General features: G+C 35.9%; 3 protein-coding genes across 6 annotated transcripts in view; 1 reads left to right on the plus strand and 2 right to left on the minus strand.

Annotated features, from left to right (window-relative positions):
- Window positions 1-182: 182 nt before the first annotated feature.
- On the plus strand, window positions 183-9,229 carry Bili (FERM domain-containing protein 8 Bili). Of its 2 annotated transcripts, none has more exons than XM_088049678.1 (8): window positions 183-329; window positions 413-586; window positions 635-882; window positions 7,598-7,858; window positions 7,907-8,072; window positions 8,118-8,607; window positions 8,654-8,918; window positions 8,968-9,229. In XM_088049678.1, exons 2-8 carry the CDS (start codon window positions 456-458, stop codon window positions 9,114-9,116), a joined length of 1,710 nt encoding a protein of 569 aa, XP_087905804.1. In that variant the 5' UTR covers window positions 183-329; window positions 413-455; the 3' UTR covers window positions 9,117-9,229. The 2 variants fall into 2 exon arrangements, with proteins under 2 accessions (XP_087905804.1, XP_087905805.1); XM_088049679.1 differs by having other exon boundaries at window positions 8,127-8,607.
- LOC148181269 (glucose-dependent insulinotropic receptor-like) lies at window positions 1,602-5,718 on the minus strand. Of its 3 annotated transcripts, none has more exons than XM_088049684.1 (5): window positions 5,431-5,718; window positions 3,036-3,267; window positions 2,856-2,990; window positions 2,654-2,803; window positions 1,602-2,607 (listed from the first exon to the last, which is right to left on the minus strand). In XM_088049684.1, the coding sequence occupies exons 2-5, from the start codon at window positions 3,265-3,267 to the stop codon at window positions 1,856-1,858; spliced, it is 1,269 nt and encodes a 422-aa protein (XP_087905810.1). In that variant the 5' UTR covers window positions 5,431-5,718; the 3' UTR covers window positions 1,602-1,855. The 3 variants fall into 3 exon arrangements, with proteins under 3 accessions (XP_087905810.1, XP_087905812.1, XP_087905809.1); XM_088049686.1 differs by lacking the exon at window positions 5,431-5,718 and adding an exon at window positions 5,133-5,221; XM_088049683.1 differs by lacking the exon at window positions 5,431-5,718 and adding an exon at window positions 4,950-5,080.
- The window catches only part of lobo (coiled-coil domain-containing protein lost boys), a 50,386-nt gene continuing 45,632 nt past the window's right edge, over window positions 9,133-13,886 (minus strand). Inside the window, exons 3-14 of the mRNA XM_088048542.1 lie at window positions 11,519-11,872; window positions 11,280-11,465; window positions 10,997-11,219; window positions 10,696-10,953; window positions 10,483-10,621; window positions 10,351-10,432; window positions 9,980-10,300; window positions 9,824-9,934; window positions 9,583-9,780; window positions 9,371-9,534; window positions 9,269-9,281; window positions 9,133-9,225 (exon numbers count right to left, since the gene is read on the minus strand). Coding sequence (XP_087904668.1) covers window positions 9,133-9,225; window positions 9,269-9,281; window positions 9,371-9,534; window positions 9,583-9,780; window positions 9,824-9,934; window positions 9,980-10,300; window positions 10,351-10,432; window positions 10,483-10,621; window positions 10,696-10,953; window positions 10,997-11,219; window positions 11,280-11,465; window positions 11,519-11,872 — 2,142 coding nt within the window. The remainder of the gene's footprint in view (window positions 9,226-9,268; window positions 9,282-9,370; window positions 9,535-9,582; window positions 9,781-9,823; window positions 9,935-9,979; window positions 10,301-10,350; window positions 10,433-10,482; window positions 10,622-10,695; window positions 10,954-10,996; window positions 11,220-11,279; window positions 11,466-11,518; window positions 11,873-13,886) is intronic.

Here is a 13,886-nt window from a genome sequence, read left to right on the forward strand (position 1 = left end):
TGGCCGGAAATGGATATAAAGAAATGTTGTGTTTTATTACCGTTGAATTTTTGTTTTGAACCATTTTTTCTCAACATTTCTGATTTTTCTTATAATAAATTTCATGATACATGCTTGTTTTTTGCCTACATTCAATAAAAACAGTTTGAATTGCGTGATTTCGCGCGTGCTTATTCATGTCGATAAAGCAGGTTGCCGTTTAACCTTCGTAAACAAACGTCAAACAACTGTCATTGGCTGCAAGTTCCATTCCAGTTTAAAAATGTAAACAAAATAATTACAAGCCTTAACAGAGTTTCACACAATTAGTGCTTCTCTTCTAATAACAGGTACGCAAATTACTAATCGATTATCCAATTCTCTTTGTATAATTCTCCGCCCACAGAAAATCAATACATGTCTGTCATTGCAGTTCGCAGCGAATCTCGGAAAAAATGAGTTAAGTGCATAAAATTATGGATGCAGTGGGCGTCACGGACAACAAAGACATCCAGCAAAACAATTATGTGACTGTCATCCCAGTTGAATATCCCAGAAATCGTGTATTTAACAATCAAAATTCTGATTATGTAGTTGAGCAGTACAGGTAAAATTTGGAAAGGTATAAACTTGAGTTTAATGATGCTTTTGGTAGAACTCATGATGACTATATGCAAAATGAGGATTTGTCATCAAGTCAAGGGGCTCTGTATTCAGTGTCACAGAGGGTACCAACTGTGAGTGCTAGCTACTCCAGTCTTTGTGGGACTGATACTGGATATGCAACTGAGCAAACAACTTATCCTGGGATGCAGTCAGACTGGGAGAGAGAAAGGACTGTTTCTACTACTGATACCACAAAAGATGCCAGTTCTGATGTTCTCAGTGACAAGCAGACAAATGGCAAGTATTTCATTCCATTTTTGCCCATTTCTGGAAGTTGTAAGTGCATATTTTTGCATTTATTTTAGTATCACATGACTTCACAGCATGTTTGCTTTTGTTGTGGCTTCAAGGTCTGCATTTGTTTATGTAAAATATGCAAGCAAACATTCATTATTAAAGTTAAAGCAATTTTTTATTATTGGTAGTTTAATAATTCAGAACAATTATTTTATTCAGTTTGAGTATAAATTTTAAATTATATGGTAGGGAGCACTTTTTTAATTCCATTTGCTTTTTTGTCCTTCGTAGCCTCAACTTTCAAAAAGGATTTCTCATATTTATTAGTACAGTTTATCACCTCAGAGTCTAGGGCGGCAAATTTGAAATTTCAGTTTTGGAGCCACACAATCAAACCTAAAAACTAATAAAACCATTTTATTGTGCCTGTCATTACGTTGAAAACTTTAAAGCAAAGCTAACGACTGTTTAGATTGAAAAATCAATATATTTTCAACGAAACATTTCATGATCCTTAAAATTTTCTATAAATAACACTGTAAACATTGATTGATGTGATATTAATATGTGTGTGCATGTATGTATATTGATAAATATTTAACATTTCCTTGTATACAAGCACACCTGCAATGTTTGGTTACTCTAAACCTCTCAAATTATTTATTTTTTATACTAATTCGTTTTTGTATTAATCCAATAAAAGTCGAATAATTTTATTTTTAATTTAATATTAAAACTTTTACAGATAGAAAATACGTGGTAAAGCTAAAAATATTTCTCAGACCACAGCTATAAACTAACGAAATGACGTTATTAAAACTACGTATATCAGTGTATGGCACTTTTAGAGAAGTAGCTAGTGTAGATCAAACTTGACCATTTGGCATCCTGGTTTGGCCCCACAATTCAGGCCAATCTACACATTTGTGTTCTATCACAGCTCTAAATACTGAGAGATTTTTAAAAAACAATTCTACGCTATAGTCATTGCGGGAACATCCTCAACGACTTTACCATTTTCGACGGTACTTTCATTATTATTTCCAGAAGTTGACGTCGTTTTAGAATTCGAAGGAGCAGCAAAAATGGAATTATTTCTCCACCGTGTCGTTTTCATCACGACTATACTAACTCTTTTTTGTACATACGTTCTGAATCCTTTATGCCACCACGCGTAAATAATCGGATTGATCAAACTATTGGTAAAACCCAAAATTGCCAATGGACTCGCAATTACAACTTGAAGGCTCTTGCATTTCTTGCTGGCGTTGTGTTCGCAGTGGTAAACATACACCACGCATGCGATGAAATAAGGAGACCACGTTATGACGAAACTTCCAGTGGTGTAAAGCACGACTTTGATGGCCTTCCATTTGCTCGGTGATTTTATAGTCGTGGTGGGTTTGGTTTTGAATATTCTTGCGAAAATGCTTTTTTCTGGAGGGGTCTCTGGTGTCTCGGGAGTATTTGCTTTACCGCGGAACATTCGGAGGTTTTTGGGGTCGCCGTCGCTTACAGTGTTGGAGGTTTTAAGTTGGATGATTTTTTTGATGGCGTGGTAAAGAATTATAGAGTAAAGGACAACAACAACGAAGAGAGGGATTAGTCCCGCTATAACAGTCAACAGGATGAGACCTCTGGGAGCTAACAGGATGAACCAACAAATTCTCCCATTGTCGGTGTTGCCGTACCATCCGAAGAGTGGCATGAATCCGATAGCACATCCTAAAAATTAACGATTTTTTTTTATTTCATCAGTTTAACTACTCACCTATGCTCCATGTTCCCACTATTAATAATCTCGCTCGCATGGGGTACACCCACTGCTGGTACTGCAGACCATGGACGATGTACAAAAATCGATCGATCGCAATCAGACCGACTGAATACACGGATGTTAAAGTGCTCGCTACTATCATCCCTGGAAATTTAATAATTCGGTATCATGTTTGACTGACGACTGCAGATAATACCGAGCTGAAGTGCACAAATATTGTGGTCTCGATTCTCTTTGGGGTACAATTGGCCAAAAACCACCGCAATTCCTGTTAGTAAATCCGTCATTGCTACATTCCCCAGAAATAGATATGTTGATCGCGGCTGCTGCCCTGAAAATACATTGTTAAAATAAACACAATAAACATTCGTCTTACCTTTTCTCAAGATGAGACCGCTGGAAATGACCACAAGGAGATTGAAAAGAATTATAACTCCTCCGATTGATGGGATTAACACGTCGTATAGTGTTAATTGAGCTTTCACAGTGGAACTGCTGTCGTCTAGAGAGAGATTCGATTTTAGGAAAACGCTCATTTTTGTGGTGTTGCTGATATTAAATTGGAGGAACTCTGTTGTCGGCGATGATTCATCGGTTTCGCCAGACATCTGAAATGAAATGGGAGTGCTGTTGATTTAAGAACGATAACAAAGATGGAAGGGTTTGTCCAATGTCGACTATTGTATCACGACGATTTTCGAAATTTGTATTGTTGTGCAAAGACGGTTTTTACTGTTTTTACGGTGGAGACTAAAACTTTGAATAAAACGCTGATTTGCCAACAGTCCTTGAACAAGTCTATAATGGCAGCTATTAAAAGAAATCTTGTATATTGGAAGTTTCCAATGGAAAGAACTACTTTCATTAAATATTTTGAGAAGATTGTATCCGTAGTCGACCGGGAATGTCGGAAAACAGTTGATTTTCTTTATTCACTGTTAGGGGTATTTAAGGATATCCTGTTTTTACTGAACTAATTAGCAGGATAAACAAAGTAACATTTTTCCTCACGACTCCCAAAGCCTTCCAAAAAATATAGCCCACATTCATTTTTCAGATATTCGATTAAAGCACATTTAATAAATTTCTTCGGTACCGGAGTAAAAAATATCTTGTACCTAATTCTTAACAATTATTTTCGTACACTAATAATTAACCGAAACCGCAACCTTTTTTACTTATTTTAATGGAATTTACAACTCTTTAAAACCAAGAAGAAATACAATATTTCCCACGCTCGAGCGTCAGGATTAAAAAGGAAAGAAGGATATAATTACGTCAGGTGTACCCACTTAAACAATATTTATAAGCACTGCACTTTTCTCTCCTCCTACATTACATCTATTTTTTATATTATTGATTCACCTACGACCTATTTAAATAATTTCTTTACCACGTTTTGACTGATCTGTCTACACAAGGTGATAAAAATAGGTTTTCTACTAAAACACTTTTGTGAATCATTTTTTCTAACATTTATTGTTTGGCTTTGCACGTTCCTACTTGGTGCCCAATAATGTTTATGACCATAATTTATTAAAAATGAGGAAAATACTTTGGAATCACTTTAAAGGCATGAATATTATATGTTGTTCACTACTGTGATGCAATAAGCCAACCATCAGCTTTTAGATACGCAATATTAAAGTCTTCTATACTACCGAGCTCAAAAAATTCTAAATTGACAATGTGCAAGATTAATTTTCCTAAAATCTGGAGGCATTTTTTTTAATTTTGGAACTCAAATTTACTGATTTTGATGAATGGTTGGCACTAAACGTATTTTAAATTGCTTAAAATTAAATTTACAACAAAATAATACAAAATGGACTGACCGAAAATGCTGTCAGACATTTTTAAAATGAGGTGTTTGTGCAGCTGGCTGAAAAACGAATTTTATAAATAAATCGTAAAATGCTGTGATATAACAACGTAATTTGAAGCGAAAGACAAACGAAAAACAAACGGATTTGTAATAACAAATGAAAATATTTTGTTTAAAATAAACCAGTTTACCCAATATTTATAAAATTGTGCACTATTAATATACGTATTTAGAATTTATTTAAATTTGAATAAATATTCGATACTGATATGTATTAATAGATCACTCCCACAAAATGCTGGGAGTTTAGAATAAAAATTGAAATTCGAAAATTTCCAAAATTTTAGTAGATATAAAAACTTGCTGAAAAATACGCGATCTAATTTAAGTAGCACACTTTTTGAACATTATACCCTTGAAGCAGTTTTTAGCGTTTCCATTAAAACATAAAATAGTAAAACTTACATTTTCCGGTCAAGCGTTAATACTTCATGCACATGTTCACAGAATTCACAACATTTGGACGATAACTTCGAATAAAAACTGCTTTTATATGGACATTCCGGAAACGTCCTACTGAATCAGTCGGTTTCGTTATCAGTTCGATTAGTACAGGGTTTCCCTTTTCCCACCGGCAAAAAAACTTACCAATATTCTCAAAACTGAAATCCTTGATACACACAACCTTGAACTTTATTAAATTTTCATGTACGGACAATTATGAATAAAACATGGAGAGTAGTAGTACATTATGACTATGAGTTTTTTGTCAAGTGCCGCAGACATGGTAATTGCGGAAACTGTCGTGCTATGCCTTACGTGCTTTATAGATTAAACACTTCCTAATGTTTTAAATGAATAATGCTAGTACACGAGAGTAGAAAGTTATTTCATTAAAAGACATGCCATTATAGAATTTGTTCAAAAATGTTACAAAAAAACTCACCAACAAGTCATGTCTTTTGTTCGGCAACAACTCAACACAGCTTCTTCCCAGTTACACATTTTGCTATTATTACGAATATCCACCTTCTAAATTTATTATGTTTATCGAGAATCACTGATTCGTGTTCATAAACTTTTTAATAGACTTCTTAATGATTCAGTCCCGAAAACAAATATTTATGAACTCATCGGCATCGGTAAGTTAACGCGATCGTGTGCACATGCATCCGTTTTCATTGATTCCGAATAAAATACTGAAAAATGATCGATACATCCTACTTGCCTGTCGGCAATTTTCACAGTCATATATTATTCTTAATGAATTTGTTATTTAATTGTATTGATTTGGCGGGGGTTCCAAAGTTGAAGTAGGTTATCGTGTTATTTTTTCATTAGCGGGCTTTTTCTCGGGGAAACCCTGAAATTAATTATTAAACTTTAAAAAAAGGGCGGCAAATGTTTAGTCAGTCTCGGTGTAAACATCGCGACAATAGTTGATTCTTTTATTATAAAAATATAGTTTCACTTTAGGTTAATTTAATTAAAAATTTGGTACTGCTTTATTTTCAACTGCCTGAAACGATATTTTGTTAATTTGGAGTTAAAATTACGTTTCATTATTTATTTTGGGAATGAGAAAATGTAATCATGTTTGAGATTGCAATTTTGTTTTATTGACTACCGTTCGATAATAATTAATTCAAAGGACATAATTTATTAAATTTTACTTTCTTTCGTCGTTTGTACAGTTCGCTCTTTAAAAACTACAATTGTTGCTCATCAAAACGCTCAATAACTTTTATAGGAAAAACAATTTAGTCAGAGCTGGATTATGATTGATTAATGATTTACACAGGCGGAACCAAATTCTGTAAACATCAACGATCGCGCTATAATCGTCATAATCGTTTTGTCTTCCAAATAACAATTTATTTTAATTTTTGTAATGATCGTGGAAAAGCTATTTTTGCAACAAGTTGCGAAGTAGTGATATTTTTTGCAGTATACGTCCATTTCACACGAGGGGAAAACAAATTTTTTTCCACGCTCGCAGCAAAATGCAAAATTTGACGATAATACTTCAGGTGACACTTCTAACAATTATTTTAAAATTGACACTTTCCTTGACAGAAATTCCGGACTGTTTTGGGATATCATACCATATCAATCACGAAAAGCTTGAGTTGGATTTTGAGAAATCGGCACGAATATGCGTGAAATCTAACAAATGTCGATAAACTATCTATAAATGGGAGAGTACAAAAACATTGCTTACTTACAATTTCAATTCCTGTCAAAGTGACGTACTTTTATGCACTCTTATGACACTTCTACTCCTACTTGGGCCTAAAAGAATGTCATTTCTAAATTAAATAACAATGAAATGTCAACTTTATATAACGATTGCAGAAAAATATTTCCATTATTTAAAAAGACTTTAAAAAATCGCTTTTTTGGGAAACTAATTTGTAAACTTAATTACTCAAAAAAGCTCGTTTATAGTCTGAACTGTTATTAATTAATAAAATCTTATTATTGTGTTTGTTTTTTTATCTACATATATCTGCATATAAAATTTTATTATTCTGTTATTATCTCTTCAATGCCAAATTCTAAACAATTTCTATACAATGAAATGCCTATACTCATCTATTTTAAAATTAAAATAGAGTGGTCATTGTTGTGGTGGCAGGAATTTCTACTAAAATACAGCTATTTTTATACAGGATGAGTCAAATTAAACGACTTTTTTGCTATACTTATCGAAAACACTTTGTTGTTTCTTTTTATTGCTTATAAATTAGTAATAAAAAGCAAAGCCCATATTGCCATATTTATTTAAGCAGTTATGAAGCGCTAAATTGTTTTTGTGTTTTGTTGAACATATTCCGTAAATATGTCAAGTGCTTCATACACATTTGCATTTACACGTCAAATATCCGTAAAATTGTTCAATTATTCTGATATGTAGTTTTATGTCTGCATCTGGCGTTTTTACGGTTCAGTGTTGCGTGTTTTGATAAAAACAGCATACAATTCTTAACTGATCATACTTCTTTATTTATTTTGACTGGCATTATTACAAAATTCTATTCCCTTCGTTTTTGCACATTTTGAGTGAACCACACTAGACTTGGATTCTTCTTTGAAAAACAGGTTTTTTGCAGACTCCAACACGACGGCCTCAGTCCCCAGCTCAATAGTGAGTGCCTCGGCAATTCCACCCCAATGCGAACAATTACAGGGTCCTGTTGTACCCATCAGCGTGTTTCTTCACAGCAACACTGCGATAATGATGGAAATCGAGGATACTCCTTCAGCCAGTTGCGACCTCATATGTCAAGCAATTATCAACAGTGACGAGCTCGGATTAAACAAACAATTAGCTTCGCAAGTGTTTACTCTGTGGATGAGCAGTCCACTGTTAGGTACTTCCATCAAGTGTAATTTGACAATTGACAATACATTTATTATAGAGCTTCAACTGAAACCTACCCACAAACCGTACGAGATCCGTCAAAGTTGGCGAGCTTTAATCAAGCAGTATAGTCATTGTTCGCCCAACAGGCTGCAAAGAGATGAACCGAAGTTGATGTTCCAAAGGAACATCTTTTTTCCTCAGCACTTGGAGGAGAAAATCAAGTCGGTGGAATTCAGTGTTTGAATTTTTGAAAATATCACACTTAGGTTTTCTAGGGACCAAAAGGTATTGGAATTGTTGTACGAAGAAGCAAAACATAATATTTTAGAAGGGCGATACCCGTGCGAGGTGGCGCATTATATTATGTTAGGAGGGATCCAAGCAAGGGTCGAATTGGGACCGTACAACCCGCAAGTACATTCCACTCATTATTTCCGGGAAGAGCAAGCTAAATATCTTCCTATCCACGTCAGAAAGAGCTCCACGTGGACTTGGCTACCAATCAGTTCTAAAAACTCAGCGGAAGTCAGATTACTGGAGCAATTTAAACGGATTCCTAATTCGGCCACAAATAGAAAATTAATGAAAAAATATTTGGAATTCTGTTGGTCTCTACCGTTTTATGGATCCGCGTTTTTTGAAGGACAAATTGAGCAGCCTGTGCGCGGTTTAACGTCCTTGATCACTTATCAGGATCTTCCGGTGCTTGTTGCTATCAACTCTAAAGGAGTTTACATCATTGATGACACGCAATGTGTAAGTCTCCAGTTTATGTTTTTAAGTTTATTAACAGCACTTTTAGTCTCTTTTACTGGGTCTTCGATTTGAAGAGCTTAGTTGGGAGTACGCCAGACCTTCAAAAGAAGACGACCCAAATTGTCTCCCATGTCTTTTCATCCAATTTTTGGTCGTCGAAAATGGAGCTCGAGTCTCAAAAATTTTGCAGATTTTTTCAAGACAAGCTAGTCTAATGGATACTTTGATAACAGGTTTCGTGAACACAATCAAAGCAAAATCCAACGATGAAACTGACAAAGCATACGAGCAACACATGAATAATGATAATGGTAAATAATTTCTAAATCATGTCGATAAACTGAACTAATCTGTTTACAGAAACTCATTCGTCGTTAAATGTAGGCACTAATCATCACGCACCGAGTTTACCGTCCTTGACCAATAAGTTGAGTAAACTAACACTGGCTACTTTTGATGAAGATGGTCGCTGCATTGGTCAAATGGGCTCGTGGTCTTTTAGTTATTAAGAAAATGCGTTTACTTTCAATTTTGGTTTATTGTAGACAAAAACACTCCAATTGATCTCATTGTGTGTACAGCTTTAATATGTTGGATATTGAATATATTATGTTTAATCTGATGGAATAAGGTTTTGTATTTGTTTATCCAAGTAGCGCACAATGGCATCGTATCTGAAAAAATGCAAATATTTTTTATCGTATTTGAGTCAAATCGCCGATTTTAACACATTTTTGGGGCAGCAACGAGTCTGTTAGCTCACCTGAAAGACGACAGATCTCTATGGCGTGCCAAACGAATTTCGTAACACTGCAAAAGAAAAGTCAAGTCGTTAACATCTCTAAAATATTTGATTTCTTCTTCCTCTTGTATAGTGTCTTGGTTGACACTGTACCACTTCTGTTTGTCTTCCAAAAACTGAATCCACTAAAACACAACGTTACAAATTAATTCGTAGTAAGTTTTGACACATACATATTCAAATTGCTTTTGAATATTTATAGCGCGATTTAGCAACAACTGCTTAAACTCAGCGATACACTCGGCTCTAATTCGTTCGGCTTCTTCGACGGTTAATCTATGGGGATGATCCAGTCTGTTTAAATACGGCTTCAAATATTCAACTTGTACTTCTTCAATTTCTTTCTCCTTGTGTTCTTGTTCCATTTTTTCCTAAATCTCCGATGAAAATTGCATTGTGGCAATTTTCACTTACCTTCTCCAGCATTCCTTGGCGAAAGTCGGAATTTTGTTCGATATTGAACAACGAAACAGCCAATTTTGGGAAAGCGGTTTCTCGATCTCTCAAAGCCAAAAACTCGCCAATCTGGAAATCAAACTTATGCACTTTTAATTTGTTGGAATGACCTACCTGGTCTTCGATTTCTCGGATGCGCGCTAATGATTTTTCCTCTTCTTGTAACATCTTCTCGAAGAGCAAGTAGAGTTCCAATTGTCTTGGGGGCTTAACACCGAAATCCGCTTCATATCCGGAGGTTAAGTCCGTAGAGAACATAAAACCTTCCCCAGTTTCAACAACAGGTTTGGTAAAATTTCTAGTGGAAGCCGATGCTTTGCCTTCACCGAAATGATACTGTATGTGGATTTCCCGGTCTACTATCGCAAATTCTCTCATTGCTATATTCTTCCGGGCTTCCACTTTTTGATTTCTGTTGAATTTTTCTATGATTCCCTAGAATTTAAAACAGTTAACTGTCGCATGTGACGGTGGTGAAAACGAACTAGAATCAATTTCCTATGACTTTCTGTGAATCCTGGCGGAGGACTTCCTTTCCGCGCGTAAAAGACCTCACGGAAGTAGAAGCTGAAAATATTTTGGTACTTTTAGAGTGTTTTATGTCTGGAATTACATACAAATCTTCACGATCCGCGTATGTTTCTACCATGTGCTCGCGTTGGACTTCGATGTCTTTAAGACCGTCATGACGGGCCTTTTCGTTGTAGATTATAAATCGGGGGTTGTCTTCTGGGTCTTTCGAGTGGTAACTGTGTTCTGAAAAATGTAATAATTCATGTGTTGTAATGTAAATTTTGTGTATTAATGGACTATACAAATTCGTATTATACCTATGACGGCGTCTTCTCTTCCAGGTCCAAAATACTCCGTATAATATTGGGTATTTGCATTATAAACGAACTTGATCAATTTATCTTTTCTGTTTTCGTAAATGTCTTCAATCATCGTGGATTCAGTACAATCAAAATCTTTGAATCTGGTGATCTTCGTTACCATTCCATCATATTGCACATACGGCGCGTATTCTTCAACCAAAGTTCTTTTATACCATGTTGTCGACATCCCTCCAGGATATTTGGATTTTAGAACTAAAAACAATTTTTTGATTATGTATTGTTGCTTTTTTATTACTTTCGTGGGGTATGTGAATTTTAGTACTCCACGGAATGGGCATATCTAAATGTTTCTCTTCCATGATTTTTGCCAACGCTACTTCATCATCATCCATTTCTACTTTTTGTTCAATTTCTCTCCAATGGCTGGGTTCCCCAATCAGCAAGTGCTCCCATTTCTCAACGTCGTGTAAATTGTAGTCAATTTTACCAACACCGTCCTTACAGTCCTGCATGTTTACCTAAAAGGAAACCCAAGAGATTAAATCGCGACCAAAGTTAAATTATACAAATGAGTTTACCCAATAGTTTAAATGATTCCAGACGCTCTCTATTCCGCTATAAAACGGACTATCCGTAGAATAAGCAAGCCCTGTACTAGGCTCGACGAAAGTAGTATCATCAATATCACGTCCTTCCGTCCGAATCATCACCCAGAAATGAAATCGCATTCCTTCAAGCTCATCAAAGGGCGGTCGCTCCTCTTCCTATCATATTTATAGAAAATCTAATCTGTAATATTATACATTTGCAAGATTACCTCTTGGCGCTGTCTCTCTATTTCGGCTTCTTGTTCTTTTTCTTGTTTGATTTTATCGATTTCTTTCTGTTCCATCATCAATACAAATTTACTTCGCAGATCTCTTGGGGGTCTAATGCTGTATTTCTTATTGTCTCCACCTTCGTCACGTACGTGCTCCTTTTTTTCATCCAGTGGGTATGGCGACTCGACACGGGTCATTATTCGCATTGTGATATCTCTAACAGCATAACCAAAAACGACGTAGGCATCGTATCCCAGGCCTATGAGCAAAGAACATAACGCAGAAGCTAATTCGTGAGGTTGACCAGACTGGCGCATAAATGTTGTATGAGGCGAATAGAAACGGTTGGGCTGAAAGAAAAGGATCAGTTCAGTTCTAATTCTGTAATTAGTCATGTACGTTTCAAATTATTTCAAAATATTTTACTTTCCCGGCGCATCCACCATTTTTACAATGCAGTAAATTATTGTTTTCTTGTCTAGCAATATTTTTTTTTATTCTGTTTATTTATTATTTATTTACGGGTTTTTTTACAATAATAAACTGATTGGCACTTGAATTATAAAAACCGGAAGCTGTATTGATTCGCGAGCTCGTATTTCTTGTAAATAAATTATTTTTTTTTTATTTATTGCTCATACTGGATACTCAGACAAAATTCAGTGCAACAAACTCTTTAATAAAGAAATAGAGAAAAAATAATTAGGAAAAAACGATACAATCTGACTTATACTGTATAATGGGTTGCCTGTATAAACTTGCAAGTCGTTTGAAGGACTTGACTATAACGGCAGGATAAACGTTACGTGGCGCTAGTATAAGAAGTTATAATATAATAACTATTTAGATCTCAATTTTAACTACAATAATAGCTCTGTTAATTATTAATTATAAAATGCTATCGTAGCATTATGATAATTTGTTGTTAGATATAATGTGAATTTGTTATTTGTAGGAACATACATCATTGTCTATTTAAAACTAAAAATTAAAATAATATTCTTCTAAAATTCTGAAATATTGAAATGAGGGTTTCGGTAGAGTTCTACGTGACTGAGGGATGAAATTAGTTCGGGAAGTTGAGAGTAGATGGTGCTTTTTTAAATAACGTGAATTTTTCATTTGATATGAAAATTTTAAAATGAGTTTTTTGTAGACGAATGAAAATTGTAATTGTAGATTGATAAGAGAGTTTAGTCAATATCAGTGGAACTAGAATAGTTCTGATGGGTTTTCATCGCACCTTTTCTAACTTTTCTTTCTCCATTTCCGCCTACCCGTTTATCCTTTCACTCCGCGTCCCCGAATCCGTAAATAACCCACTTTTGGTAATTTTTGTCAAAATTTGCCCTAGTTTCCCGGCTGACCCGCATGTATTATTTATGCTTTCTCTAAGGTACATCTACCTCCTACCAGCAAGCAACAAAGACCATTCGAGCGTCCTTCGGCTAATTCTTGCTAATGGGTCCAGGCCAACTCACCCCCCGCAACCCCACATTTAGGGGCGCCGCGAGTTCAATAGCCCGCGACTGACCCTCCCCGTCCCCGCACGCCACCCTCGTCCACATGCATAAGCCCCAACGTCGTCTTCCACTGCATTGCCGATTCGAGATTAGGATATCGCTAGCGCCGCGCGGACCACCCCCTGCCGCCGTGCCACCCCGCCGTCCCTCTGCTGCGGAGCAGATGGCCCTTTAGATTTGGGGCGCTGATGACGGTGGTGCGCTACCCCCGTCGAGATGGGGGTTTTTACAGCCGCGCCACACCGTTGATTGTGTCACGGTGGAAGATTTCGTCCCTCGGCTGTACAGGGCAAAAAACGAGCATTGTTCGCGGAAAGCCGTTACTTTCACGACGAGGCCAAGAATTCGAACCATCCGCACAAAACTTTAATTAAACACGCCACTTAACATCTTCTTAGCGACATATTTACGTCGGGACGATGAGATGGGTGTTAAGATTTGGTTGGGGTGGAACGAACTTACATTGTTGTCTTGACTTGGAAGGATATTACTTAGTTTAGGAGGTACATACAGACTGAGAAATAGCCGCCCTCTAACTCCACTTCATCTTCATCGTTATGTTTAACTATATTATCAAGTTAAAAGCATAACTAATGAAATAAACAGCTACTTGGGAAGTTTACCGACACTTGAGAACTTTATTACTTTTACAACCTTTATAACATTTCTTCCAGACGAATTCTTTTTATGACTTCATAATTCCACATCATTTTGTAATTGAATTTGCGAACTTAGATACATAGATAACAATTTTCATCACAACAGCTGCTCGTGATTCGGACTTCAAATATAACTGACAACTCTTTGTCGATTTTGCTTTCCAATTTGTGACTTTCCACCA

This window comes from Gnatocerus cornutus, chromosome 1, assembly GCF_029298725.1.
Source record: "Gnatocerus cornutus isolate USDA-ARS CGAHR chromosome 1, icGnaCorn1.1, whole genome shotgun sequence".
Lineage (NCBI taxonomy): Eukaryota > Metazoa > Arthropoda > Insecta > Coleoptera > Tenebrionidae > Gnatocerus > Gnatocerus cornutus.

Coding starts and splice junctions, on each gene's coding strand:
- Bili (XM_088049678.1), top strand. CDS start 456: ATGGATGCAGTGGGCGTCACGGACAACAAAGACATCCAGCAAAACAAT. Junction 7,859..7,906: donor GATGAGCAGTCCACTGTTAG/GTACTTCCATCA, acceptor CATTTATTATAG/AGCTTCAACTGAAACCTACC. Junction 8,608..8,653: donor TCATTGATGACACGCAATGT/GTAAGTCTCCAG, acceptor CAGCACTTTTAG/TCTCTTTTACTGGGTCTTCG.
- LOC148181269 (XM_088049684.1), bottom strand. CDS start 3,267: ATGTCTGGCGAAACCGATGAATCATCGCCGACAACAGAGTTCCTCCAA. Junction 2,991..3,035: donor CGGTCTCATCTTGAGAAAAG/GTAAGACGAATG, acceptor ATGTATTTTCAG/GGCAGCAGCCGCGATCAACA. Junction 2,608..2,653: donor AGTGGGAACATGGAGCATAG/GTGAGTAGTTAA, acceptor GTTAATTTTTAG/GATGTGCTATCGGATTCATG.